General features: G+C 54.2%; 1 protein-coding gene and 1 pseudogene across 6 annotated transcripts; one reads left to right on the top strand and one right to left on the bottom strand.

Moving 5' to 3' along the window:
- The first annotated feature begins 67 nt into the window (after window positions 1-67).
- On the top strand, window positions 68-25,899 carry Pcnx3 (pecanex 3). Of its 6 annotated transcripts, none has more exons than XM_008822193.3 (35): window positions 68-771; window positions 1,028-1,215; window positions 1,431-1,530; window positions 1,648-1,687; window positions 1,787-1,882; window positions 2,112-3,239; window positions 3,739-3,862; window positions 3,944-4,122; window positions 4,548-4,638; window positions 5,043-5,178; window positions 7,498-7,658; window positions 8,618-8,771; window positions 9,042-9,074; window positions 9,302-9,473; window positions 9,578-9,688; window positions 10,027-10,118; window positions 10,265-10,374; window positions 10,574-10,679; window positions 10,785-10,877; window positions 11,012-11,162; window positions 14,341-14,485; window positions 14,822-14,999; window positions 16,535-16,643; window positions 16,767-16,896; window positions 17,278-17,336; window positions 17,429-17,644; window positions 18,518-18,771; window positions 22,809-23,039; window positions 23,205-23,308; window positions 23,544-23,691; window positions 23,784-24,014; window positions 24,095-24,369; window positions 24,700-24,833; window positions 24,914-25,212; window positions 25,288-25,899. In XM_008822193.3, exons 1-35 carry the CDS (start codon window positions 619-621, stop codon window positions 25,483-25,485), a joined length of 6,129 nt encoding a protein of 2,042 aa, XP_008820415.1. In that variant the 5' UTR covers window positions 68-618; the 3' UTR covers window positions 25,486-25,899. The 6 variants fall into 6 exon arrangements, with proteins under 6 accessions (XP_008820415.1, XP_029414032.1, XP_008820418.1 ...); XM_029558172.1 differs by having other exon boundaries at window positions 7,516-7,658; XM_008822196.3 differs by having other exon boundaries at window positions 7,537-7,658.
- LOC103725036 lies at window positions 12,503-13,185 on the bottom strand (annotated as a pseudogene).
- Window positions 25,900-26,868: the final 969 nt, after the last annotated feature.

Genomic DNA, 26,868 nt, shown 5'->3' on the forward strand with positions numbered 1-26,868 from the left:
CCGTACCTTCGCCTCCGCTGTGCGCTTGCGCACTCACGCTGTCAGGTTTTTCCTTTTCCGGGTCCCAACTGGTTCTACCGGGCGCATGCGCCACTGCAGGCTGGCGGCTCGCGGCTCCTTCTTCCGGCCTCCCCTTTGGGCTGGCACCGGGAGAAGCGGGGCGAACGCAGAGCCCCGAGCGAGTGACCTGCGACCCCTGAAGTGGACCTCAGAGTCCCAAGGCTTTCCCCGGTCCGAAGCCAAGGAACCTTGCACCAGCACTCCGGGAGTACCCACCCCACGCCCACCTCTGGATGCCGCCGACGGGTGCCCGGCCCGTGCCCGGCGCTTGCCTGCTGGCTCGGCCCTTCCGAACAGTTCAGGGCCACGGGTGGGAACCCAGGCCCCGCCCCTGATGCTGTCCTACCCCTGCACCCGGGCCTTACACCGCTGACTGCCCCGGCGGGCCCCGCCCCCTGCCCGCGCCCTTGCCCCACCGATCCCCCTCCCCCGCTGGGGGAGGCCATGGCGTGAGCGCTAGGCCGGGCCCCGGGGCCCTCGGGCACCAGGCGGGGCATGGGCTGCGGGCCGCCCCCATGAGGGTCCCGGGAGGAGGGCGCGCGCAGCAGCGGCGGGGCCATGGGGTCTCAGGTGTTGCAGATCCTGCGCCAGGGCGTGTGGGCTTCGCTCACCGGCGGTTGGTTCTTCGACCCGCATCAGAGCACCTTCTCCAACTGCTTCCATCTCTATGTCTGGATCTTTCTGCTCATCTTCCCCTTCTTGCTGTACATGGTGAGAAGCTGCAGCCACCTGTAACTACTGGGAAAGGAAGGGCAGCCTGGCAGAATGGGAACCACGGCTTGTGCCCTGGGGTGTGGAATGAGAAAGCTCGCTGTAGAGTTTGGATGCGTATAGAAGGGAGAGCAAATCTCTCCTTTTCTGGGCGGGGTCACCTTGGGTGAATTCTAGCCACGACGGTAGTGGCCAGGTAAATCCCTGAGGGAGCAGAGCTTTTGTGAGAGGGGACCTGACTTACTGTCACCTCCAGGTCCTGCCCCCCAGCTTGGTGGTGGCAGGTGCATACTGCCTAGTGGTAGCTGTCATTTTCGCTACCATCAAGACTGTGAACTACCGGCTGCATGCCATGTTCGACCAGGGCGAGATCGTGGAGAAACGCAACTCTACCATGGGGGAGCAGGAAGAAGAAGCTGCCCAGGGGGACAGCAGTCTTCCCAGGTGGGTTGGGCAGTGGCTGTTTTGGGGATTGATGGTTCTTTGTGTCTATATCTTGGAAGATAGAGGGAAGTGAGGGAACATTGGCCCCAAGCACTTGTCCTGCAGTCAGCCCCAAAATTAAAGGACTCTTGAAGAGGGAGGAGCGTTAAGGATGGTTAGAAACTGTGAAGAGAGATTAGCCCAAAGCTTCTGCCCTACTGTACTTTTCATTACAGGGACCCTGGTATGGAGATGACAGTGTTCCGGAAAGTGAGTTCCACACCCCCTGTTCGCTGCAGTTCTCAGCATTCTGTGTTTGGCTTCAACCAGGTTTCGGTGAGTGGTTCCAGTCTTGGGCTCCTCCTACTGCTGCCCTGGGAGCTAGTCCATTGTGGGCCTGTTCCAACCCTGCTTGCCCTGTTTGTTCCCCTGTACCCCTCTCTGTCTATCCAGGAATTGCTTCCCCGGATGGAGGATTCTGGGCCCCTCAGAGGTAGGTAGCTGATGTCAGGGCTGGAATGTGGTGGCATGGAACAGGGCAGTATAAGAGTACCCCAAGGTCCTGGTGACAACTTTGATGCTATGATTGTAGATATCAAGGAGCTGGTACGGGAGCAAGGCAGCAACAATGTGATTGTGACCTCTGCTGATCGAGAGATGCTGAAGCTCAGCTCTCAAGAGAAACTGAGTGAGTGGGCGAAGCAGGACTGGGGTCTGGTGGGAAGACCAACTGTTGTGTCCTTGCATCATCCCAACTCTGGCTACGTCCTGAGACTCCCTTTGTACTCCCAGATGGGACTGCCTCGGTATTCCTGCCCTGGTTGTGCTCTCCGGGAAAGCAGCAGTTGTAAAGCCCTGTTCATTTCCTTTCATTGCTGTATACCCTTCTCTCATCCTGTCTTCCTTTCTTCTGACAGTTGGAGACCTTCCCCAGACACCCCCAGGGGCTATCCCAGACCCCTCTCTCCCCAGCACGGACTCTTCCGAGCGTTCTCCCCTGGCTGGAGATGGAGTTCTTTGGGGTGGAAGCAGTGTGGCAGACACCCCCATGAGCCCCTTACTGAAAGGGAGCCTTAGTCAGGAGCTGAGCAAGAGCTTCCTGACCCTGACCCGGCCTGACCGGGCCCTAGTGAGGACCAGCAGTCGACGGGAACAATGTCGGGGAGCTGGAGGCTACCAGCCCCTTGACCGGCGGGGCTCAGGTGAGCCCATGCCCCAGAAAGCTGGCTCTTCAGATTCCTGCTTTAGTGGCACTGACAGGGAGACTCTGAGCAGCTTCAAGAGTGAGAAGACTGACTCTACACACCTGGACAGCCCTCCTGCTGCGCATGCCCCTGAGGGCAGTGACACAGACCCCCCTTCTGAAGCTGACCTGCCTGCCTCCCCAGATGCTGGGGTCCCATCAGATGACACACTGCGTTCTTTTGACACAGTCATTGGAGCAGGGACACCACCAGGCCAGGCTGAGCCACTCCTGGTTGTGCGGCCCAAGGACTTGGCCCTGCTGCGGCCTAGCAAACGGCGGCCACCTGTGCGAAGACACTCCCCACCTGGCGGTGCCCCAAGAAGGCCTTTGCTTGAAGGCGGAGGATTCTTTGAGGATGAAGACACCAGTGAGGGCAGCGAGCTGAGCCCAGCCTCCAGTCTGCGATCGCAGCACCGCTACAGTACTGACAGCTCCTCATCCACTTCTTGCTATTCACCTGAGAGCTCCCGGGGTGCAGCAGGGGGCCCTCGGAAGCGGCGGGCCCCTCATGGGGCCGAGGAGGGGACTGCTCTGCCCCCTAAGCGGCCCTATGGGACCCAGCGGACGCCCAGTACTGCTAGTGCCAAAACTCACGCGCGTGTGCTGAGCATGGATGGGGCAGGAGGTGATATCTTAAGGGCTCCTCTGGCTGGCTCCAAGGCTGAGCTGGAGGCTCAGCCAGGAGTGGAGCTGGCTGTTGGTGAGCCTGCTGTGCTGCCTGCTGAGGCCCATCGGGGACCTGCTGCCAACCAGCCTGGCTGGCGGGGAGAGCTACAGGAGGAGGGTGCTGTGGGAGGAGGTGAGTGTTGGTCCCGGGGGTCAGTGTGACGGAGGGGAGCTGGGTGTGGGTTTGGGCAGAAAGCAGGCTGCAGCAGGCCTAGCTGGCATCAGCTCAGCCTCTGTCTCAGGCAACAGATGGATGTGGACTCAGTGGTTAAGTAATGTGGCCATACCTCTAAGGTCAGCAGGGCCCAGCTGCCTGGGTCCAGGTCCTGTGGTTAGCACTTGAGCCTCTGTTCCCCAAAGACTGTTATCATCCATGCTCATCCTTCAGGCTCCAGTAGGCCAGGGCAGATCAGTGTTGTCCTTATTTCCAAAAGAGGAAACCAAGGCAAGAGTGGCTGTAGGTGCCCTGGCCTGCGTGTGCTGCACTAGGTCTGATCTTTAGCTCCGTGCTGGAGCACCTTCCCCATCCCCCCTCCCCACTTCACTCTCCCTTGTCCTCCCTCCTCAGCCCCTCCTCACTCCCCTGCTTTATCCAAACCTATCACTTAAGCTTTGGACCTCTCTCTGGGCAGCGCCTGAAGAGATAGGCCAGCGGGAGTGCACAAGCAACGTCAGGCGGGCCCAGGCGATCCGGAGACGACACAACGCAGGCAGCAACCCTACCCCTCCAGCCTCTGTCATGGGCTCGCCACCAAAGTGAGCATCTACCCTCTGGCTGCAGGAGCGAGGGGCCAGCTGGCTCTACCTGGTGCTGACTTAAGGCTGGCCCCTCTCCAGCAGTTTGCAGGAGACTCAGCGGAGCCGGGCTGCTTCCCACTCCCGGGCACTGACTCTACCCTCTGCCCTGCACTTCGCCTCTTCACTACTGCTTACCCGAGCTGGGCCCAACGTACATGAGGCCAGCAACTTTGATGACACCTCTGAGGGTGCTGTGCACTATTTCTACGACGAGAGTGGTGAGTCCTTCCCCATCCCACCCAGTTGTCTATGTCTCCCACAGTCATCTATGGCAGCCCACCCACCAATGGCATTTTTGGTCATTTATTTCTCCCTTGGCTCTGGGGCAAGTGCTATACCTGTGTTGCCTGATGTCATCCTTGCAGCATCTGTGAGGTGTGGGTGTCATCATCCCTGCTCTGCTGAGGAGGGGACCAAGGCACAGGCTGCTAGTAGTAGAAAAGAGCCGTAGCCAAGGCAGGCTGACCATGGGCCAGGCGCTCGCTCCTAAGGCCCCTTCCTATCTAACACGTGGTCCCCAGGGGCTGGGCTGCCATGAGAGGGGACTGTCAAAGGGTTCCTCCTCACTTGTTGACTCTGATACCACTTAGATCAGGCCTTGGCATCCCCTGTCCTTGACAGTGCTACCATACTTCGGTCTTAGGTGTGCGGCGGTCCTACACCTTTGGCTTGGCAGGAGGTGGCTATGAAAACCCTGTGGGGCAGCAGGGGGAGCAGGCAGCCAATGGAGCTTGGTGAGTCTCCTGGCTGGGCATATTGTTGGCCAGTGGCCTGGTAGGCTATATTTCTGGGGAGTGTCCTGAGCCTGACCTTGCTTTTCTTTTGCTGTGATGGGGCAGCACAGGCCTTGGAGGAGAGGAGGATAGGGGTTGTGGCATGCGGTTCTCCTTCGTCCTTCAAATAATAAGTCTTATAGGAAGCTGGGCTCTGGTCAAGGAGCACAGGTTCCACATGTGGCCCAGGGCCTGTGAAAAAGGCACTTCTGCCTACTCATCTTCTCCTGACTCCCGGGTGGGGCGGGGGCAGGTAGTCCAAGGCTTCAGACCCTTGGGACAGGCAGCACCACCTGTTGGCTTCCGTCCCACCCAGTTCCAGGGCTTGTTCATGGCCTTCACCCTCATGGCCACTGTCCCCACAGGGACCGTCACTCACATTCCTCCAGTTTCCACTCAGCTGATGTGCCTGAGGCCACAGGAGGCCTGAGCCTGCTGCAGCCGAGGCCCGTGGTTCTACAGGGCATGCAGGTGCGCCGGGTGCCCCTGGAGATCCCAGAGGTGAGAAGCAGCTGTGAAAGGCTTGTGTTGAGGGAACAGGGGACTGGGTATCTGTAAGCAGATCACTAAGGCCCGCCTGGGCAGAGAACCTGGCACCCCAGGAGGGATAAACCCCTTGAGGAAGGGCTTGGGGGCACTACTGTGTCCCAGCCTTTGATAGTTTGACAGGATATACAGACCTTGGAGCTGAATGCTCAGGAAATCATTTGCTTATTCATAAATGTGTCTGGAGTACCATCCTGCTCCTGGATGGGGAGCAGCACCAGACAATGGCTGTTTCACAGTGATAACCTACGGAAGCAGTTCAGTTTCCCATGCTTGGAATGTCATGTGTTTGGTTGCCTGAGGTGTTACCTATTAATGCGCCTGGTCAGAGTAGTTACTGCTAGTGTCGTATTTGACTTCTGATGGACTATGATGTATCCAGTCATTCCAGTGTAGCAGAAGTACTAAGAGTGCATTAGACATGATCTCAGCTTCATTCAGTCCCATCTACTCTAACAGCTGAGCCAGGAATTAGAGGCCAGCCCAAGCAGCATAGTGGAATCCTGGCTCAATCAATATATATATATACACACACATACATATGCCCCAAACCAGAGACCCACCTCAAACATGTTCTCAAAGTTTAAAGAGTAATCCTGAATGAATTATCCCAGTGTATCTAACACCATAGGCCACAAGTAGACTTTGAGCAGTGTTTGAATCCTCCATGTGACTGTGTGTCTGTGTGTGTGTGTGTGTGTGTGTGTGTGTGTATGTATGTATGTATTTATATATGAGACATTAGGGATTGAATGCTAAGCAAGCACTCTCACTGAGTTTCATCTCCAGCCCTCCTATTTTGAGACAAGGTCTCACTAAGTAGACTAGGCTGGCCTGGCCTTAAAGTCATTCTATAGCACAGGCAAGGCCTTGAATTTGTGATGCTCCTACCTCGGCCTCCCAAGTACCTAACAGATCTTTGCTGCCAGGCCCAGCTGCCCCTTCTTGACCCATTCTGTATAACCTTTATGTGAGATCTACAGTGCCACCCTTGCTATCCAGCTAGTGGCCAATTTCAGGAAAAGCTGTGCATCTGGGGCTCTCCATTGCCAGTGTAGGGCCAGGCCCAGGAGAGGGTCAGGGAGAGGGAGACAGAGTCAGAGATAGAGAGAATGTGAATGGATGTGTATGTGTGTGTGGAGATTGGGGACAACTTTGGGAGTCAGGTCTTTTCCAGTTTGCTATGATTAAACACCATAACCAAAACAACTTGGGGAGGAAAGGGTGTATTTAACTTAGAACTTTCAGGTCATGGTCCTGGAGGAAGTTGAGGCAAGAACTGATGCAGAGGCTGTGGAGGAACCTGCTCGATGGCTTGCTTCCCCTGGCTGCTCAGCTGCCTTTCTTTTTGTTTGTTTGGGGTTTTTTGTTGTTTGTTTGTTTTTGTTTTTGTTTTGTTTTGAGATAGGGTCTCCCTGTAGAGAACTCACTATGCAGACCAGGCTGGCCTTGAACTCACAGAGATCCGCCTGCTTCTGCCTTCCAAGTGCTGGGATTAAAGGCATGCATCACCACACCCAGCATTTAGCTGCCATTCTTAAACAGTCCAAGACCACCTGCCCAGGAATGGTACTGTCCACAGTGGGCCGGGCCCTCCCACCTCAGCCAGAAATCAAGATAATGCCCCAGAGACATGCCCACAGGCAAGTCTGATAGAAGTGATTCCTCAATTGAGGCTCCCTCTTCCCAAGTTTCTAGTTTTTATCAAGCTGATGAGAAAACTAAGCAGCACACCTTCCACTGTGGTCCCGGGGATTGAACTTTGGCTGTCGGGCTTGCATTGCAAGTGCTTTTACCATAAGCCTGAGCCATCTCACTAGCCCATGAATGCTTGTTGAAGGGTACACCCAGCCTAAAGAAGTTAAGTACTTTGTTCAAGGACTTACAGTTCTAGCCTGTCCTTGGAGCCAGATGCTCTGTGCTCCTGAGTGGGGTCCTCATAGTACAGTGATGGCTCCATCTTGGGGGAGAGAGCATTTGTGCTAGGTCCTGAAGGACAAAGTGGACTTCACTGAGGATTCTGAGTGAAGAAGATGGACATGGGATTTGGTGACTCTGGCACCTGGCAGCTCTTAGCAGCAATCAAGCCGTATCCTAGGAACGTGGAGCAAGGAACAAGCTTATGATGGAGAGTCAGGGCAGGCCACAGGGCCACTAGACAGCAGGGACTTGGTGTACTGAAGCAAAAGCTCATTCAGGCCAGTGTGCTGGGGGAGGGGTGATGACAGGCCATGGGGGTGGCGGGGCTGATGGCTGCGGCTATGGGGACTGCAGTTTGACCTGCTGGACCAGGACTCCCTGCACGAATCCCAGGAGCAGACACTGATGGAGGAGGCACCGCCCCGTGCCCAGCACAGCTACAAGTACTGGTTTCTTCCTGGCCGCTGGACCTCTGTGCGCTATGAACGGCTGGCCCTGCTGGCCCTGCTGGACCGGTGAGTACCCATAGTCATTGGCTCCAAATCCCTGGAAAATGCCAGGACCTTGGTCTTCCAGACTTTGAGCCTATGGAAACAAATGGCCATGGCATAAGAGACCCTGAGTGCTTCAATGGTTACAGAATGGTCTAGGTTTCTTCTGTTGTTTCTGTTTCATTGTTTTTGAGAGTCTCATAGTCTAGGCTGGACTCAAATCTGCTGTGTAGTTGAGGCTAACTTTGAATTCCTGATCTTCCTTTCCTCACATACCAAGTGCTAAGATTAGTGAGCATTGTTGTACCTGGCTTGAGTTCTGACCTGGAACTCACAGTGTAGTTCAGGCTGGTTTAGAATTTTCAGGGATCTTCCTGGCTGGCCATTTGGTTTCTTTAGGTTCCTCTGGGGTATGAAGGAGTGGCAGGGGGCAGGAGAGTACAGTGATAACTCTTCTCCCAAAGCCTTGCTCAAAGCAGATGATTCCTAGCTGCTCCCTCCTGGGTGTTTTCTTCCCTTTTGTGTTCCATTTGACTGAGTGCTATGACCCAAAGAAGTTCTCAAACCAATTCTCATCTTTCCCATTCTCAGAGAGTGAAACAAAGACCCAGAAAGTCAGATCAAGAAGTCAGGTGACTTCTTTGCTCTAGAGGACTTGCCTAGAACCTCCACCCTGGCTCCCTGTCCATTGGCCTTGTCTTACCACTCTGACGGGGTGGAGTACAACTCCTGTGCACATCGTGCATGTCCTGATGTGCACACACTGTAGCCATGTGTCAGCATGAGCGGGAAATGGGCATGGTCCAGGAATGATAGCACTTTGAATTCTTGGCAGCCTGACCTCTCCACTGTGAGACCATAGACTTGGCTCCCCAGAGGGTGGCACAAGCAGTCTCAGAGGTGGTCCTTTAGACAGTCCTGTCTCCCATACCTACCCGAGAAGCTGGGGCAGGAGGTCCTCGCTGACTCTCGTGTTTCCATAGGACACGGGGGATAGTGGAGAACATCTTTGGCGTTGGGCTGAGCAGCCTGGTTGCCTTCCTTGGATACCTGTTGCTGCTCAAGGGCTTCTTCACTGACATCTGGGTCTTCCAGTTCTGCCTGGTCATCGCCTCCTGCCAGTACTCCTTGCTCAAGGTCAGCCTGGCTCCTGGAGTCCTCTCCTCAACTGTCTGAGGCCTTTCCCTTTTCCCTGTTCTCGGTCTGAGGGGTGTAGGTATAATGTAGTTGTGAGTAGGGTCCCCTGTAGCCAGCCGCCTATCTGACAGGTCAGGACACTGAAGCCTAGAACCGTCCGGGGTCCTGCTCTGGTCATTTACCACTACTAAGTGGTGGGGCTGGCAGGTCTCAGGGTCTTTACTCACCCTTCACTGACTCTTTTTACCAACATATCTCTGTCTTTTCCAGAGCGTGCAGCCTGATGCAGCATCTCCCATGCATGTGAGTACTTATGGAGCACTGCCACTGGCTAGGAGGTCCTGGGAGGAGCTGAGACCAGGTGGGAGGCTATGGTGGGAGAGGAGCAGAGCTCCCTCACCACACCCCATGCTCCTGTCCTGCCCAGCTCTCTAGCTTGGATATGGCCAGGCCTGGGACATGTTGGGTATCTACATGCCAGAAAGGTGGTTACTGGGGAAGGCCCAGCTCCTCACTGGCCCACTTCCTAGGGCCACAACTGGGTGATTGCATACAGCCGGCCAGTCTACTTCTGCATTTGCTGTCTACTCATCTGGCTACTGGATGCCCTGGGCACAGCTCAGCCCTTCCCACCTGTTTCCCTCTACGGCCTCACACTCTTCTCCGCCTCTTTCTTCTTCTGTGCCCGGGATGTGGCCACAGGTGAGGCACAACAGGGCAGGGGTGACCCAAAGGAGAAAGTCTTGGAGGGTGGGCCAAGGGGAGGCTGGCTGGCTGACTGGGCCTTCACTCTCCCTCTTGGCCAGTGTTCACCTTGTGCTTCCCGTTCGTCTTCCTCCTGGGCCTCCTGCCCCAGGTCAACACCTGCCTCATGTACCTCCTGGAACAGATAGATATGCATGGCTTTGGAGGCACAGGTATGGTGCCCACAGGTGGCTTGAGGGTGGGGAGTCGTTTGTTGCCAGGAGGGCCGGCGGGTTGGATGTACAGCTCTAGTTCTTATGGAGCCTTTTCTGTATCTATTAATATGGTCACAGGATCTGCCCCTCTCCTCCCTTTGTCTCCCCTCCTCCTCTTTCCTCTCTTCCCTAGGCAAGTGGTTTCTTCCCAGACCACTAGAAGCTCTGAAGGCCTCTTGGAGGAGGGTGGTGTCCTGGGAGGTCAACTTGTGGGAGCTGAGGAGCAGTGGGACAAGGTGCAGTGGGGGCTCTAGGTAGGTCAGAGCTGGGCTTTACCTGTTCCTCCCTGCTCGCAGCTGCCACCAGCCCACTCACCGCAGTCTTCAGCCTCACCCGAAGCCTGCTGGCTGCTGCTCTGCTCTATGGCTTCTGTTTTGGGGCCATCAAGGTAAGGCCTTGGGAGACAGGCATGAGACCCTTGGGGTTGTTGCACAGGACTATGAATTGGACTCAGCAGTGACTTCTCACATTGAGCACCTTGACCTCCCGACGCTTACTTTGACCTCCCCTGACCAGAATGGGTTCTCTCCCCAGACACCTTGGCCGGAGCAGCACGTCCCTGTCCTCTTCTCAGTCTTCTGTGGCCTCCTGGTAGCACTGTCCTACCACCTGAGCCGGCAGAGCAGTGACCCCACTGTGCTCTGGTGGGTGCTGCATTTGCCCTACTGTGTGCACGTGTGTGTGTGTGTGTGTGTGTGTGTGTGTGTATGTGTGTGTGTGTGTGCTCCCTGGGTATTTATATGTGCATTCCAGGGGCTTGGGAGCCAGTGCATGCAGCCAAGACTGACAGAACCTGTGAGAAGCAGTGGTGCCAGCCTTGGCCTCTGACTCTGTCTCCTCTAGGTCTCTGGTCCGGAGCAAGCTCTTTCCTGAGCTAGAGGAGCGGAGCCTAGAGACAGCCCGGGTGGAGCCCCCAGACCCACTGCCAGAGAAGATGCGCCAGTCGGTGGTGAGGAGTGGAGAGCTCTAGCAGGGAGAGGTGGCTGGTCTGGGCTTGGGGAGGACATGTGACTCTGGGCAGCACGCAGCTAAGCCATTTCTCCTCGCTCTGCAGCGTGAGGTCCTGCACTCTGACCTAGTGATGTGTGTGGTGATCGCTGTGCTCACCTTTGCCATCAGTGCCAGCACTGTCTTCATCGCCCTGAAGGTTGGTGTCGTGCAGGTCACCCTCCTCTTGGTTTAGGTCAGAGCCTACTGGGCCTGAGGGCTCTCAGTGGCCCCCACCCAGCCTGGTGAACTGAGCCCTGGCTGAGCTGAGTGCATGGCCTCTTCCTCCTGCAGTCTGTGCTGGGCTTCGTGTTGTATGCGCTGGCTGGGGCCGTGGGCCTCTTCACACACTACCTGCTACCACAGCTCCGCAAACAGCTCCCCTGGTTCTGCCTGTCGCAGCCTGTGCTGAAGCCACTGGAGTACAGCCAGTATGAAGTGCGAGGTGAGTCGCCTGCCCCTCCCCCAGTGCCCTGCTGCATGTGGCTCAGGTTGGAGCACAGGTGTGGTCCCCTTTGCTGAGGGTGTCTTTGGGGCAGCTGCAGCCCTACCTCTGGCTCTGCCACACTCTTAGCCTGTGCATGGCCCTTCCCCTGCCTTCCTTTGTCTCTGAGAGCAGAAAGGGAAAGGGGTCTCTCGTCCTGAATCGCCACCAGTGGGGAAGAGCTACTTGCCATTTGTTGCTGGGCAGTCTTTAGAAAACCCTTCCAGCCCGAATTTGAACACTTGATTGGTGACACAAAGGTTACAAAGGTTACATTTATTGTTTTCCTCCTTTTTTTTTTTTTTTTTTTTAAGCATTAGAGTTTGTTTTATTGCATGACATTTGCATAAGAAAAAGCATTGAAAACAGTAAGGGAATTTTTTTTTTTTTTTTTTTTTTTTGATCTTTTTGAGACAGGGTCTCCCTGTAGCCCCAGCTGTCCTGGAACTCACTATGTAGACCAGGCTGGCCTTGAACTTACAGAGATCCTCCTGCCTCTGCCTCCCAAGTGCTGGGATTAAAGGCGTGCACCACCATGCCCACTCAAGACAGGTGGACACACCATCTAAAATTTAAAAACTACTTCCAAAAAGTACATAAAAAATTTCACATGATGAGCTTTTGGTTTATATTTGTAGTTTCACATTGTTAAAAACTGCTTCAACTGTACTGCTGGAAAGTTGCTCTTTATAAATGGTGCTGGGGAGACACCAAGTAATTATAAACTGTAAAAAGTATACGTATGGGGGGCTGAAGAGATGGCTTAGGGGTTAAGAGCACTGACTGCTCTTGCAGAGGACCCGGGTTTGATTCCCAGCACCCACATGGCAGCTGTGAACCATCCTTAACTCCAGTTCCAGGGGAAGACGATGCACCCTTCTGACCTCCACGGCATTGCACCACATGGGTACACTCACACTCACATACATGTAGGCAATACGCTCATACACATAAAATAGTAAATAAAATTTTTCTTTTTTCTTTTTTTTTTTTTTTTTTGTTTTTTTGAGACAGGGTCTCCCTGTAGCCCCAGCTGTCCTGGAACTCACTGTGTAGACCAGGCTGACTTTGAACTCACAGAGATCCGCCTGCCTCTGCCTCCCGAGTGCTGGGATTAAAGGCCTGCACCACCTCACCCAGCTAAATAAAATATTTTTAAAAAACCTATTTGTTTGGAATTAGAAAGCTAACATTATGATATTCAAACCAACTTGAATCACTTTTCAAGTCTCACTCAAATTAAGTAGAGTATTAATAATCTAAAAAACACCTATTTTGAAACCAACAAAAGTCTATTGAATTCAAGTTATGCATGTTGGGTGATGGATCGCTGAGGAGGCCGGGATGGGAATGGACAAGCGCCGTTGCTGACCAATGCACTGTGCCACCCGGCAGAAGCCTTCCCCATAACCTTGCCTTTTCAGCACACTGCACGTGAAAACTTCCAGAGGCCAGGCTCAGGTCTATCAGTGACACACTGCCCTTTCCTGTTGTCTGACCATATAAAACAAACAGCTTTCCTAACCTCTCTTCGCTGATGGCTTCTCGTCTGTCAGTCTTATTTCCAAGAATCAATATAGGCACATTCTCAATGGTTTCATCTGTCATTAGGGAATCAAGTTCTTTTGATTCTAACAGCCTTTCATCGTTTGCACAAGCCACAAGAAATGCAATGCCATTGATAACAGGGAGGTAGTTTTTCCACACTCTTTGGGCTTGAACGTGTCCACCCAGATCAAAGGTTGTAAACGTCATGCCAGCAATAGTGAGTTCTGAGATGGGATGTAGCGTTGGGACGTGCTGTCCAGTCTGTTGTCTTTCAGCATGTGTAGCAATGTTATTTTCCCTGCATTATCCAATCCAAGAAACACCAAGTTGGCAGTTTCTTACATAATCCTAGAAAGTGCAGCACACTGCTGAAACCACTGTAAATCCAATCAAATATGAAGGACATGTCCAGATCTTATATGGTCCGAGACTCCAGAGAACGCAACTCCCTGCTCTGCATCTGCCCTGCATGCTCCGAGCCTGCACTGGTTTTTTTTTTGTGTGCGTGTGTGTGTCTTTTTGAGACAGGGTCTCCCTGTAGTGCCAGCTGTCCTGGAATTCACTATGTAGACCAGGCTGGCTTTGAACTCACAAAAATCTGCCTGCCTCTGCCTCCCAAGTGCTGAGATTAAAAGCATGTGCCACCACGCCCGGCTTGTTTTCCCTTTTTTAATTAAAAAGAGATGTGTTAGGGCTGGAGAGATGGCTCAGCCATTAAGAGCATTGGCTGCTCTTACAGAGGACCTGGGTTCAGTTCCCAGCACCCACATGGCCACTAACAACCTTCCATAACTCCAGTTCCAGGGGATCCAATACCCTCTTTTGATAGGCGTTACACATCACAGATGCACTTACATATGTGTAGGCAGAACACATTAAAAAAACCAGAAAGATGTATTGTGTGCACACACATCACTGCATACATGTGGAAGTGAGACGACAACTTGGTGGAGTCAGTTTTTTTCCTTCCACTTTTAACAATTTAATTTTTTCATTTATTTAGTGTGTGTACATGTATACCACTGCATATATGTAGAGGGTAGAGGACAACTTCTACCAAATGTGTTCTGGGGCTTGAACTTGTCAGGCTTGGCAAGTGCCTTTACCCTGAGACATTTCTCTGGTCCTCGTTTTTCTTAAACAATGTGAGATTTTGTTTCCTTGGACCAGCAACCGTGTGTATCTTCCATCAGCTGAAACCAAGGGAGCTTGTCCCTCAGAAGGGCCTGCCGCTTGGGGTCACCTTGTACCCGGCCTCTTCAGCCTGCTCTGCATGAGCTGTGCCCATCTCTGGTGGGCGTCTATAAAAGTTTATTGTCAGGTTTATTTCCATAGACAGCAAAGCCGCTACCCCGAGCCTGTGATGTGCCAAGTGGCATGTTGAGCCCCTGCTCTGTGGGGCTCTTCATCCTCATTCCGGGCTGCCGAGGATAGTCCCTTGTTTGCTGAAGTCTCTGGGTCCCAGGATAACACAACCCCTGGTTTGCCTGCCCTCTTGGGTGCTTTCTGGCCCTGGGGTGGCTGGCCCTCAGCCCTGGGAGGAGGGCCCATGGAGGACAGTGCTGGCGGACACCCCACCTTCTGCTTGCAGGTGCTGCCCAGGTGATGTGGTTTGAGAAGCTCTATGCTGGCCTGCAGTGTGTTGAGAAGTACCTCATCTATCCTGCTGTGGTGCTCAACGCCCTCACGGTCGATGCCCACACTGTTGTCAGCCACCCAGACAAGTTCTGCCTCTAGTGAGGACTGCTTGCTCCCCTTAGGCCATTCTCGATATCTACATTTGATTCCCGTTTGAGGAACCTGAGGCCTAGAAAGGGAATGGGTAGTACCTAAGAGGCCTGCAAACCAAAGTAGCACCCCAGCTCCTGATGACCTATCAGTTGAAGCCAGTGTGTTCCCTTTCACCCCTTTTAGAGTGACTGAACCTAAGAGTCACTGACCCAAAAGAACAAGGGCCATTCCAACGGCTAGCAGGTGCCTGGGGTTGTATTCAGGCTGTTTGGTTAGGGATGGGGTGTCTGCCCACTGCTTCCTCAGCCCCTGCGATGTCTGAATGCCTGCTCCACCCACAGCTGCCGGGCATTGCTGATGACTGTGGCTGGGCTGAAGCTGCTACGCTCGGCCTTCTGTTGCCCACCCCAGCAGTACCTGACCTTGGCCTTCACCGTCCTGCTCTTCCACTTTGACTACCCACGTCTCTCCCAGGGCTTTCTGCTGGACTACTTCCTCATGTCCCTGCTCTGCAGTAAGGTGAGCTGGTGGCTTTGGCCCAGACTCAGGCCGACCAACAGACATAGCAGAATTTTCTTCCTGGGTGGGGAAAGAGCATGACCTGAACTTGCAGCCCTGTTACCTGCTGCCCTATATTACTTTAGCTCTGGGCATTTTCAAAAGCCTGAGGAGAAGGGATTCCTCCACCTTTCCTTGCAGAGAGCAGGCTGAGGCTTCAAAGGGTGAACTTGCCTCCGGACCTTCTGGGAATTGGTGGCCAGCCAGGATTTCACCCCAGGTCCAGTGGGGTGATGTCAGGACCTGGCCTTGTCCTCTGGATGCCATAGAACCTCTCAGCTCTGTCCCTCTGACAGCCACTGCCTTGGAGCCTGGTTCAGAACTGAGAGTATACACCTAGGGCCTGGGTGTCTAGCTGCTCTCCCAGACTCTGAGGTTCCCCACTCAGGGCTTGGGAGTTACTCTGAACAAAAAAACGTTCCCTCAGTTATCCTAAGCCCGCTGCCTGCCACCTGCCATGGGCCCCTGAGTTTTCTTCTTTTTGCTGCTTGTTTGCTGGCCTGGCCTAGCATGGCAACAGACACAGCAAGGTACCTTTCCATTAACTTGGATTTGAGTTCAGGGCCTGGGTAGTACTGGACAAACATTCTACTGAGCTGTTCTGCCAGCTGTCTACCTTTCTTTTGGTCTTTTTGAGACAGAATCTCCTTGTAGCCCCAGCTGGCCTGGAACTTGCTATGTAGGCCAAGCTGGCCTAGAGCTCTTAGAGATCACCTGCCTTTGCCTCCCGAGTGCTGGGATTAGAGGCATGTGCCACCACACCCAGCTCAGCTGTCTTTACTTTTTATTTGGAGATAGAGTCTTACTAAGTTGTACAGGTTGACCTGAACTCGCTCTGTAGTCCAGGCTGGTTTTAAATTTGTTTTCTTTTTTTTTTTTTACTTTATGTGTTTTATCTGCATGTATATGTGTACCATGTGTGTATAATGCCTGCAGAGGCCAGAAGAAGGTGTCACATTCCCTAGATTTAGGGACGGTTGTTAGCTGCCATGTGGGTGCTGGGAACTGAACCTGGGTCCTTTGCAAGAGCAGCCAGTGCTCTTAACTTCTGAGCCATCTCTCCAGCTCCAGTCTGGCTTTAAACTTGTGATTCTCCTGTCTCATCCTCCTAAATACCTGTCCCACCAGGCTTGGCTTACACCCTTCTGAGGGCAGGGTTTAGAGTCATCTCTTGGAATTCCTTACCGGTGACTGAGCTATGAGACCTAAGCAAGTCACTTCTCTACATATCTGAATCCCAAGTTTCCCATCTCTGAATTGGGGAAAGCAATAGGAAGCTCCCAGGGTTGTTGTGGGAATTAAGTGGCTAATGTTCTTTTGAGTCAGTTGGGTGTTACCCATGATATCAGGTGCTTCAAGCCAAGTCCGGAGAGAAGGGGCTGGGAGTGGTCTTGAGGTTGGCTCCGGTGGGCCTGATGTCTGGAGGTTTGGCAAACCCGACCAGCAGAAGTGGCCTTGTGTGTGTTTTGTCTCCTCCCCATCATTGATGCCTGCAGCTGTGGGACTTGCTGTACAAGCTGCGTTTCGTGCTGACCTACATCGCACCCTGGCAGATCACTTGGGGCTCAGCCTTCCATGCCTTTGCCCAGCCCTTTGCTGTGCCACGTATCCAGCTGCTGTTCCTTTGTGGGTGGAATGTGTGGGAAGAACTGCAGCCTGGGGCTGAGGAGGGAGGAGAGGGAAGCAGGATGGTCCCATGTGCTTGTCAGTTCCTTGACTCATACCCAGACTCGGCCATGCTGTTCGTCCAGGCCCTGCTCTCGGGGCTCTTCTCTACACCGCTCAACCCCCTGCTGGGCAGTGCTGTCTTCATCATGTCCTATGCAAGGCCCCTTAAGTTCTGGGAACGGGACTACAAGTAAGTATCATGAAAGCTGGACGCTGATGACTGGCAAGGAGATGGGACCTTGAAGCCTTGGTCAGAAAGCCCCCCAGAAAGGGCTCTGGATGCCCACAGCAAGGGTGTGAGTGCTTGGCATCAGTGGGACACTTGAGGGGTGAGTCTGCTGAGAGCCAAACCTGGACCAGGCCAAGGCCTCGGAGGCAGCCTGGCCTGTGAAAACACAGTCCTCTCAGGTCACCCCCTCTTGTAACAGCTGCAGGTGGGACTGTCACAGGAGACATCTGCTCATAGTACAGAGGTGTGAGCTCAGAGAGGACCAGGGTGGAACCCGGGCAGAGGGGATGTGCCAGTGGGTAGCCTTGCTCACACTGACACACTGTTTCTCTCTCTAAACAGCACTAAACGTGTGGATCATTCCAACACCCGCCTGGTGACACAGCTAGACCGGAACCCTGGTGCGTATACAACCATCCAGGAGCTTCCTGGCAGGGCTCCCTGGAAAGTCTTTATATGTCATCTGCCCATTTACATTTGTTCTGGGTCCTAGGCGCAGATGATAACAACCTCAACTCCATCTTCTATGAGCATTTGACACGCTCGCTGCAGCACACCCTGTGTGGGGATCTGGTGCTGGGTCGCTGGGGCAACTATGGCCCTGGTGACTGCTTTGTCCTGGCCTCCGACTACCTCAATGCGCTGGTGCACCTCATCGAGGTTGGCAATGGCCTCGTCACCTTCCAGCTGCGTGGCCTTGAGTTCCGGGGTGAGCCACAAGACCAAGTTGGAGAGGGGAGCAGGGGACACATGACCAGGGCCTGGGCCAGGGCACAGCATTTTATACTGTGTGAGGGCCAGATTTCAGTCCAGCTCAGCCTGGCTTGCAGGGTGATCTTCAGCAAGGTGCTCTTCTTCTTAAGCCTGGATTTCCCAGTCTGGCCAATCACTGTCTAACGACATCCCCTCCTCCTGCCTTTGAGCCCATAGTGAGTCCACAGGTCACTCTCGAAAGTTGAGGCCTGGAGCTCTGGGTTGTTGTGTCAGACTCTGGCCTGCTCTGTGGTCTTAATGGGGTGTTTGTGAAGCACCATGCACAGCACTTGGATATGACAGCTCCTTGTTCTCAGGAACTCAGATGTTCTTTTTTTTTTTTTTTTTTCGGTCTTTTTGAGACAGGGTCTCCCTGTAGCTCCAGCTGGCCTGGAACTCACGATGTAGACTTGGCTAGCCTTGAACTCAGAGATCCGCCTACCTCTGCCTCCCAAGTGCGCTATCACACCTGGTTCAAATGTTATATCTTTAAGGTGCAGGATAAGCTACTCCAAGCACAGCTTATAAGCACCACGACTTTGAACAAGTCATTTTTTCCCAGCCCATTTCCACAAGTCACTTTTTTTTAACTTTCAGTCTTTGCCTTTCTAAATGGGAGACCAAAACCTTTGCTCCCCGACTTCCCACTGTGACTGTTGGGGTTGAGGAGAAAGTACCTCATTTGTTAATCCATTCTTTCAGTAACCTTTACTCAGTGTCCAGGGTGGAGGCTGAGTGGCAGCAGGTCTGTAGTGCCACATGGGGCGCTTGCTGGGAAGAGCAAGTCCGGATTGTTCTAGTGGCTCTGACTGGGCACCCTTCCTCACAGGCACATACTGCCAGCAGCGCGAGGTGGAGGCCATCACTGAAGGTGTGGAGGAGGACGAGGGCTGCTGCTGCTGTGAGCCTGGCCACTTGCCACGGGTCCTGTCCTTCAACGCTGCCTTTGGGCAGCGCTGGCTGGCCTGGGAGGTGACAGCCAGCAAATACGTGCTAGAAGGGTACAGCATCAGTGACAACAACGCTGCCTCTATGCTCCAGGTGTTCGACCTCCGCAAGATCCTCATCACCTACTATGTCAAGGTATGGCAGGCAGGTGGTGACTGGGCAGTGACTCATCCTATCTAAGCTCAGCACTGTGAGCATCCTCAGTGCCCTGACTTCTGGAATGTTAGCAGCCTGTTTTGGCCAAGGGAAGCATAGGCCTCGTTACCTCCAGAAAGCAGGCCACAGGCCCTGGTAAAGGGTGCCCAGGCCACAGAGGCCCTGGTAAAGGGTGCCCAGGCCACAGAGACCCTGGTAAAGGGTGTCCAGGCCACAGAGGCCCTGGTAAAGGGTGCCCAGGCCACAGAGGCCCTGGTAAAAGGTCCCCAGGCCACAGAGGCCCTGGTAAAAGGTGCCCAGGCCACAGAGGCCCAGGTAAAAGGTGCCCAGGCCATAGAGGCCCTGGTAAAGGGTGCCCAGGCCACAGAGGCCCTGGTAAAGGGTGCCCAGGCCACAGAGGCCCGGGTTAAAGTGTGCCTAGGCCACAGAGGCCCTGGTAAAGGGTGCCCAGGGCAGGCTTTCCCTGTTGCATGCTCTACAAGTCCTACTTCAGGCTGTGAGCGTGAAGGGCCCATGGTCAGCACATGCATGGACCCTCTTCCAGGCTACTGGGCCCAGCAGGAACAATTGGCTGAGGTATGTTTTCAGGATCTCCAGCCCAGAGTTGGGAATGTGGCTCAGTGGTAGAATGCATGCCTAGCACATATGAGACATTCGTTTCAACTCCCAGTACCAAAATTAAAACAAAACCTACCAGTTCCTGGTCCATGCGTTACCCCGCTTGGTTATAGTGGTGGTGCTGCCAGTGGCCATGTGGGTAATCACAGGAACCAAGTGGTGTTCTTTACTGGAGGATGGCACTGTGCTAGGCTCCTCACCTGAGCTGAGCTGGGTAGACTTTGCCACACAAACCTGGAGAGGCCCCATGACTCCCTGCATAGATGCTGCATTGCACTGTAATTCTGCTGTTTGGGAGGTGGAGGCAGAAGGAGTGGGAATTCAAGGCCTGTGTGAGACTGTTCCGAAAAAAAAAAAGAGGAGGAGGAGGAAGAGGGGGGCTGAGGAGATGGTTTAGTTGGTAAGGTGCTATGGTACAAGCACAAGGGTCTGAGTTCAGATCTCTGTAAAAGGGCACAGTGTATAGTGGTATACGCCTACACTCCAGAGCTGGGGAGGTAGATATAGAATCCCAGGACTTGCTGGCCACCTAGTCTGCCCAAATTGGTAAGCTTTAGGTTCAGTGAGAGACCTTGATTGAAAATATACCATAGAGTGATTGAGAAGGACACCTGATGTTAACCTCTGGCCTCCACATGCACACGTGCACACAGACAAATGGCTTATGGGGTGAAATGATTGCTTGGAACTCTGGCACTAGAATGTGACAGAGCCAGCCTTTAAACCCAGGCCTGGCACCTCAACCTGTGAGGTCTGCTGCCTTGGCCTGGGGTCTCCAAGCCAGGCCACAGAGGGTCTTGAGATCTGAGAGTGATAAGACACAGTGAGGGATTGGAGCTCTGGGCTGGGATTCTAGGGGCAGCCTAGAATATTCCTCCCTTGTCCTGTCTCCATTTCCCCTTGAGAAGTAGGGCTTTGCAGACTTGTGGCATAGAAGGAATAATGAGGTTTTGTGATGCTGAAAATACAGGCACTGTGGGAGTGCGATGGGTTGGTGGTCACAGTTCAGGCTCCATGTGATCTCAGGATCTATCCTGAAACTCTTTGTGGGGCCTAGAGGAGTGACTTGGGCTTGCTGAGCCTGTCCAACTAAGGTTCCCTTTGAGGCAGACTCATGTGGCCATCTGTTCTTTCGCCTCAGGCTCCCGTGGACATCTCTCAGTGTCACGTGTTGGAAGAACTGAGAAGCCTTCATTTCTGTCTACTCAACCAACCACTTTTAGGGAGGAGTCTGTGGGGCTCTGTCCTTCCACTTTTCTAAGCAGGCCATAACCCAGAGGAACATTCGCAACCCCAGGTTACCCAGGTGTCACAGTCCTATCGACATTCCCGACCCATCTCAAGAGCAGTGCCTTTACCAAGGTCTCCCCACTGCTTCCCAGGAGTCACACTCATAGTCACTTATATCTCGATGGCTGTGTACCAGGTGGAGGCCAGGCCGAGGCTGCAGGCTACAATGAGCCTGGCCCTGCTAGGTTGACTACCCCTTGAAGCCAGGTTGACTACTTGAAGCCAGGTTGACGACTACCCCTTGAAACCAGGTTGATGACTACCCCTTGAAGCCAGCTTGGCTCAGCCTAGCCTGAGAAGAGGGGCAGAATGGAGCTAGGTAGAGGCTCTTGGAGATGTGCTTAAGATGCGGAGGTGAAGCCCTATGGACAAGGCAGGGCTGGGTCACAGCTGTTCTAGGAGCCCAGGTGTGGCAGTGCTGAGCCTTTGAGGTGGGCCAGACCAGCTTCTGTACAGCCTTGGCCATGCCGAGGGCATCATCAAATGTAGTGGGCAGGAGACAAGATACAACCTCTGGCTAGTGCCACCACCTTCCACGGCTGCCCAAAGCCAAGCCTTGTGCTCGGGTCCTCAACTTCTGCATGCATGGCATGCTCATGGCCCTGTTGCATTCTCTGGTGACCCCCTGGAGAGGTGGGACCCATGTGGTGACCCTGTTATAAGAGAAGAAACAGCCTTCAGACCTCTTAACAGTGAGGACAAGTGCAGGAAGGCACTGTGGTCCTGAGGCCCATGTGTGGTCAGTGAAATAGACCCAGGTAGCATTTTGGGCACTACTACCTGCAAGGAATGTTCCCAGGCAGGAACTCTCACTAGCAAGTCCCGGGCCTTGGTGTTATCTTCCCTCTGAGAATCTCTCCACAGTGACTGTTAAAAGCCAAGTGCAAGCCGGGTGTGGTGATGCACACCTTTAATCCCAGCACTTGGGAAACAGAGGCAGGTGGATCTCTGTGAGTTTGAGGCCAGCCTGGTCCATGTAGTAAGTTCCAGGACAGCTGGGCTACAGGGAGACCCTGTCTCAAAAAGACCGAAAAAAAATAAAGTCAACTGCAGTGGCATGTGCCAGACCAGCTTCTCTCCTGACCTAGAAGCAGTACTGATGGGTCTTCTCTGGGAATATGGTAGTACCTGGATCATAAAGATGCTCTCTGGGCAGGAAGACCAATCTGAAGTAAGGCAGCAGCCCAGCCCTCACCAGACTGCCTTCTCATGCCAACGCCATGTCTGTGCAAGATGAATCCCCCTCCCTACAGTGTAGCCATCGATCCGTGTGCTCTACCCAGGGAGCTGTTGGAGCTGTTGGAGGCTTTAGGTCTCCCTAGCTTCTGCCCTGGCCATTTGGTCCAGGCTCTTAGCCTCTCAGTGTCCCACCACATGGCCCTGTTGGATTTCTTTCAGCCCAGGCACCCTGTCCATGGACAGCTGCACCACTCTCTCAGCCAGGGCTTTCCCACCACTTACCAGGCCTAGGGCCATCCCCAGCAATTCTATCTCAGGGTGCTACATGGACTCCCCATAACCTTGCTCACTGCCAGTTGCTGGCCCAGTGCTGTCAGCCATGTCCATCTGGAAAGCTCCTCTTCATTTTCCCAGCCCCTGCTTAGGTATCAACAGGGCCCTTTAAGAGTAGCCAGACACTGGACTTTGCTACAAGGTGTGAACCTCTGGCTTTTTTTAGAGAAGGTCCTGTGGCTATCACAGCTCTTAGCCTAAAGGGACCGGTGACCCAGGGCACGTAGACTTCCTGGCCCCAAGATCTGGACATTCCACAAAATCTTCAAATTCCAGCTCAGTCTGCCCTGTTATGACAGTGGGCAAGACTCACCTGTGTAAGGCTCAGTTCCCCTTACAAATGGGGCAGGTTCTAGGGTTGCCAGAAAGAGGGAGGCAAGCAGATACCACGGTCATAGTGCAGGGCCACTCTACGTGGGATGCTTCCTACTGGTTCTCACACTCTGGATAGGGAATGTCTTCCCCCAGGCAATTTCAGAGAGCTGGACTGAGCTGCAGGAGCTTTGTCACAGGAAGCACTGTAACTCAGGCTTTCTCCCCAGTGCTGAGGTTTCAGAGTGGAATTGCACTCCTGACACCTGCCCCCCTTCTCCCAGAGCATCATCTACTATGTGAGCTGCTCTCCAAAACTGGAAGCCTGGCTGAACCATGAGGGCATTGCAGCTGCCCTACGGCCGGTGCGGGCCCTTGGCTACGCAGACTCAGACCCCACCTTCTCACTGAGTGTTGATGAAGACTATGACCTTCGCCTTTCTGGCCTCACGCTGCCATCCTTCTGCGCTGTGCACCTTGAGTGGATCCAGTACTGTGCCTCTCGGCGCAGCCAGGTCAGGCTACCCATACCTTGGGCCTGCCCCATCCCAGCTCTGGGAACCTGGACTTCCTATTCCCTCCCTTCATATTTGGTGACTCCCTTAGCTTGGATCCCACCCCCACCCAAGTTCCTAGTCCCTGGTCTGAGCTGAGCTCAGTTGGGGGTCCTTGTGCCACAGCCCGTGGACCAGGATTGGAATTCACCGTTGGTCACACTGTGCTTCGGCCTGTGTGTGCTGGGCCGCCGGGCTCTGGGGACAGCCTCGCACAGCATGTCTGCCAGGTAAGGGCCCAATTCGGCTATCTGCTGCCCCCACCCCCACCCCCCGGCTCCACATTCCTGGACACCATGCTTCCTCTACCTGGTGGCACAGCTCTCAAATGGACAAGTAGTAGTCAGAACCTTGACTGCTCCCAGCGGTCCTTGAGAGACACCGAGAGACTAGCTTCTTTGGCAGGATGGGGACACAGACCCCTCCTGGCTCTCCCCCTGTTGCTGATGTCTTTTCCCCACCCAGCCTGGAGCCCTTCCTCTATGGCCTGCACGCCCTGTTCAAGGGGGACTTTCGCATTACCTCCCCTCGTGACGAATGGGTCTTTGCCGACATGGACCTGCTTCACCGTGTAGTTGCCCCTGGGGTTCGCATGGCCCTCAAGCTTCACCAGGTGGGGGAAGTGCCAAGGCTGTGTGTGGGGGCAGCTGGGGGATTAAAGTCTCTCCCCCAGCCAGGGGCCCTGACTCCTGTCCTCCCTACCAGGACCACTTCACTTCCCCTGATGAGTATGAAGAACCAGCAGCCCTGTATGATGCCATTGCGTCCAACGAGGAGCGGCTGGTTATCTCCCATGAGGGTGACCCTGCCTGGCGCAGTGCCATCCTCAGCAACACACCTTCCCTGCTAGCCCTGCGCCATGTCATGGATGATGCATCTGATGAGTACAAGATCATCATGCTCAACCGGCGTCACCTCAGCTTCCGGGTCATCAAGGTGGGGATGGCCCTAACCTGCCCTACTACCGAGGCCCTTCCTGGTGCCAGTGCCTGACCCATTGGTGTGGTTGTCCACAGGTGAACCGAGAGTGTGTGCGTGGGCTGTGGGCTGGCCAGCAACAGGAACTGGTGTTTCTGCGTAACCGTAATCCTGAGCGTGGCAGCATCCAGAATGCCAAGCAGGCACTCCGCAACATGATCAATTCCTCCTGCGACCAGCCACTGGGCTACCCCATCTACGTGTCACCCCTTACCACCTCTCTGGCTGGCAGCCACCCCCAGCTTCGAGCACTGTGGGGTGGCCCTATCAGCTTGGGCGCCATCGCCCGATGGCTCCTGCACAGCTGGGAGAGGTGAGCCCTGGCTGCTTGCTACCCCAGCCTAGCAGGCCTCCTGAGGGCTCCTGCTCTTTGACTTCTAGAGGAAGCAGGGTGTGCTGGGAGGTGAAGCCACTCCCTGCAGGGTCACAGAGAGGAAGTGCTGGAGCCAGTAAACTTGAACCTGAGAGAGGACCCCCCCTACTCAGAGGGGCCCCCCTTCCCTGAAAACTGACAGTGCCCTGCAATTTTTAAGCAAAAGACGTTATAAATTAGGCAGCAAAGTCAAGAAATGAGATTCTTGAGGCTCAAAGGAGACCTCAGGTGTTAGTCCCAGACCTCCAATACTTCCCCTTCCCCACCCAGGCTTCACAAGGGCTGTGGCGCTGGCTGCAACAGTGGTGGGAATGTGGATGATTCGGACTGTGGTGGGGGTGGCGGCCTGACCTCCCTCAGCAATAATCCCCCCTTGGCACACCCCACGCCTGAGAACACAGCAGGTGAGCAGGCAAGGCTGGGCTGAACCAGTGAGTGAGACTACAGTCCAGCTGAGGCCTTTGCTCTTATCTGTTTCCTACAGGCAGCAGTGAGCAGCCCCTCCCACCAGGTCCTAGCTGGGGTACACGGCCCTCCCTCAGTGGCTCTGGTGATGGACGGCCCCCTCCTCTGCTGCAGTGGCCTCCCCCTCGGCTCCCTGGACCACCCCCTGCCTCACCTGCTCCCACTGAGGCTCCCCGGCCCTCAAAGCCCCCTGGCCCTGGGCTCCTGAGTTCTGAGGGACCCAGTGGGAAGTGGAGTCTGGGGGGTCGGAAGGGACTGGGAGGATCCGATGGGGAGCCAGCCTCAGGGAGCCCCAAAGGAGGCACCCCCAAATCTCAGGTAAGAACCTATGGAAGAATGAGATCCCAGGAGGCTCAGGTCTACTTGTCTTCTAATCTGTGTCCCCTTCTACAGGCCCCTCTAGACCTCAGCCTCAGTCCTAATGTCAGCTCTGAGGCCTCACCCCTCAGAACAGCCGCCCAGGACATTCCTTGCTTGGACAGTAGTGTTCCGGAGAGTGGCACACCCACTGGAGCCCCAGGTGACTGGTCTGCCCCTGTTGAGGAACGTGAAAGCCCAGCTGCCCAGCCCTTGCTGGAACATCAGTACTGAGTAGCCTGGCATCCACTGGATCCCATCCCAGGCCTCTGTTGTCAGACTCTGCTGCCTCTGACCCTCTGCTGGACCACAGAACTGACTGGCTTTGGCTCTGATGTCTGCACCCTGACCTCTGGCAGTTTTGGCCAGAGTACCAGAACTGAACAGTCCAGACCTCTAACCTTGACCCTGACCTCTCCCTGATCAGGCCTGGATGCCCCAAGTTGAGGCAGTAGCCTCCTAGCCAGGCCCTAAGAGCCAAACCCATGGGCTGGTCCCTCTTTGTGCCCGTGGCCAGGACTGACTCTGCCCCTGGGCCTGCACTGCCTGCAAGGCTGGTCTCCTTGGCCTGGACCTGGGGCCTGACATGGCAAGGGTGGTTTTGTTCCTTTTTGTCTTTTTTTTTTTTTTTTTTTTTTTTTTTTTTTTTTTTTTGGGGTGGGAATAAAAAGCTGTGAATTGTTCAACCTACTTTGTAACCAAAGAAGCAAAGCTTGAACTCACAGAGATCCACCTGCCTCTGCCTCCCAAGTGCTGGGATTAAAGGTGTGTGCCACAATGTACAAATTTTAATTGTTTTTGTGCATTTAATAGAACAAACTATAACAGAACTTAGTCAAATTTAGCCCCCCCCCAATGGATTTCATGCATTCTCTCATATATGTTAAAGTCCTATTGGGTCAAGCATTTGTATCCAGATGTCCCTTGGTGTAAGTTCATACACTGAAGCCTGTTCACCCTGTCTAGTGCCACTCCTTTAAAAAAGACCAGTTCTCACTAGTTCACTGGTTCAACCCCTATGGAAAGCAGTGTGGAGAACTCTTAAAAACTACAAACTTCAGAGACACCAAATTAATAACACTATTTTTGATTTTGGTTGGCAGTTTCTTCTTTTATACGCGACTAGGTGAGGGCAGTGGAGGTGGTCAAGTCAGGGTGGATGAACACCCTGTGAAGTGAGGGTGAAGGATGTGGGGTTGAGGAATGGGAGGATATGGAGGTGAGACCGAGGTGGGCATCGGGTGGCGTGGCTGTCCTTCCTCACCAGCCTGTCAGCTCTTCAGGCAAAGGTTTCCAGCCCTAGTGGCTGGCACAGTCCTCACTCAGCCTTTCTCTGATCCTTGGTTGTTCTAAGCTTAAAGAGGATTGCACCTACTTAAGTTTTAACAATAAAGGGAGCGTGTGTGGACCAGTTCCCCAGGCCTAGCACTTAGGTTGTTCGGTGGAGTCGCTCCAGTGCCCGAGCACCTGCTTGGTTGCGGGCCCACCGCTGCGGGGCCGCGGCTGGACACTAGGTGGCCCACTGGCAGTCCCGCGTGGTCTGCCAGGCAGGTACACGGGTCCACAGCTCTGCAGAGGGCGTGGGCCGGAGGGAGGCCTGGCCGCTGCCTGGGCCTG

Source organism: Nannospalax galili, unplaced genomic scaffold (assembly GCF_000622305.1).
Source record: "Nannospalax galili isolate Female #2095 unplaced genomic scaffold, S.galili_v1.0 scaffold1328, whole genome shotgun sequence".
Taxonomy (NCBI): domain Eukaryota; kingdom Metazoa; phylum Chordata; class Mammalia; order Rodentia; family Spalacidae; genus Nannospalax; species Nannospalax galili.

Bases quoted from the DNA above. Each gene is read 5' to 3' on its own strand.
- Pcnx3 (XM_008822193.3), top strand. From the start codon at position 619: ATGGGGTCTCAGGTGTTGCAGATCCTGCGCCAGGGCGTGTGGGCTTCG. The intron at 17,337-17,428 runs GTGCGTATACAA...TCTGGGTCCTAG, and splicing joins ACAGCTAGACCGGAACCCTG to GCGCAGATGATAACAACCTC. The intron at 24,370-24,699 runs GTGAGCCCTGGC...TTCCCCACCCAG, and splicing joins CTCCTGCACAGCTGGGAGAG to GCTTCACAAGGGCTGTGGCG.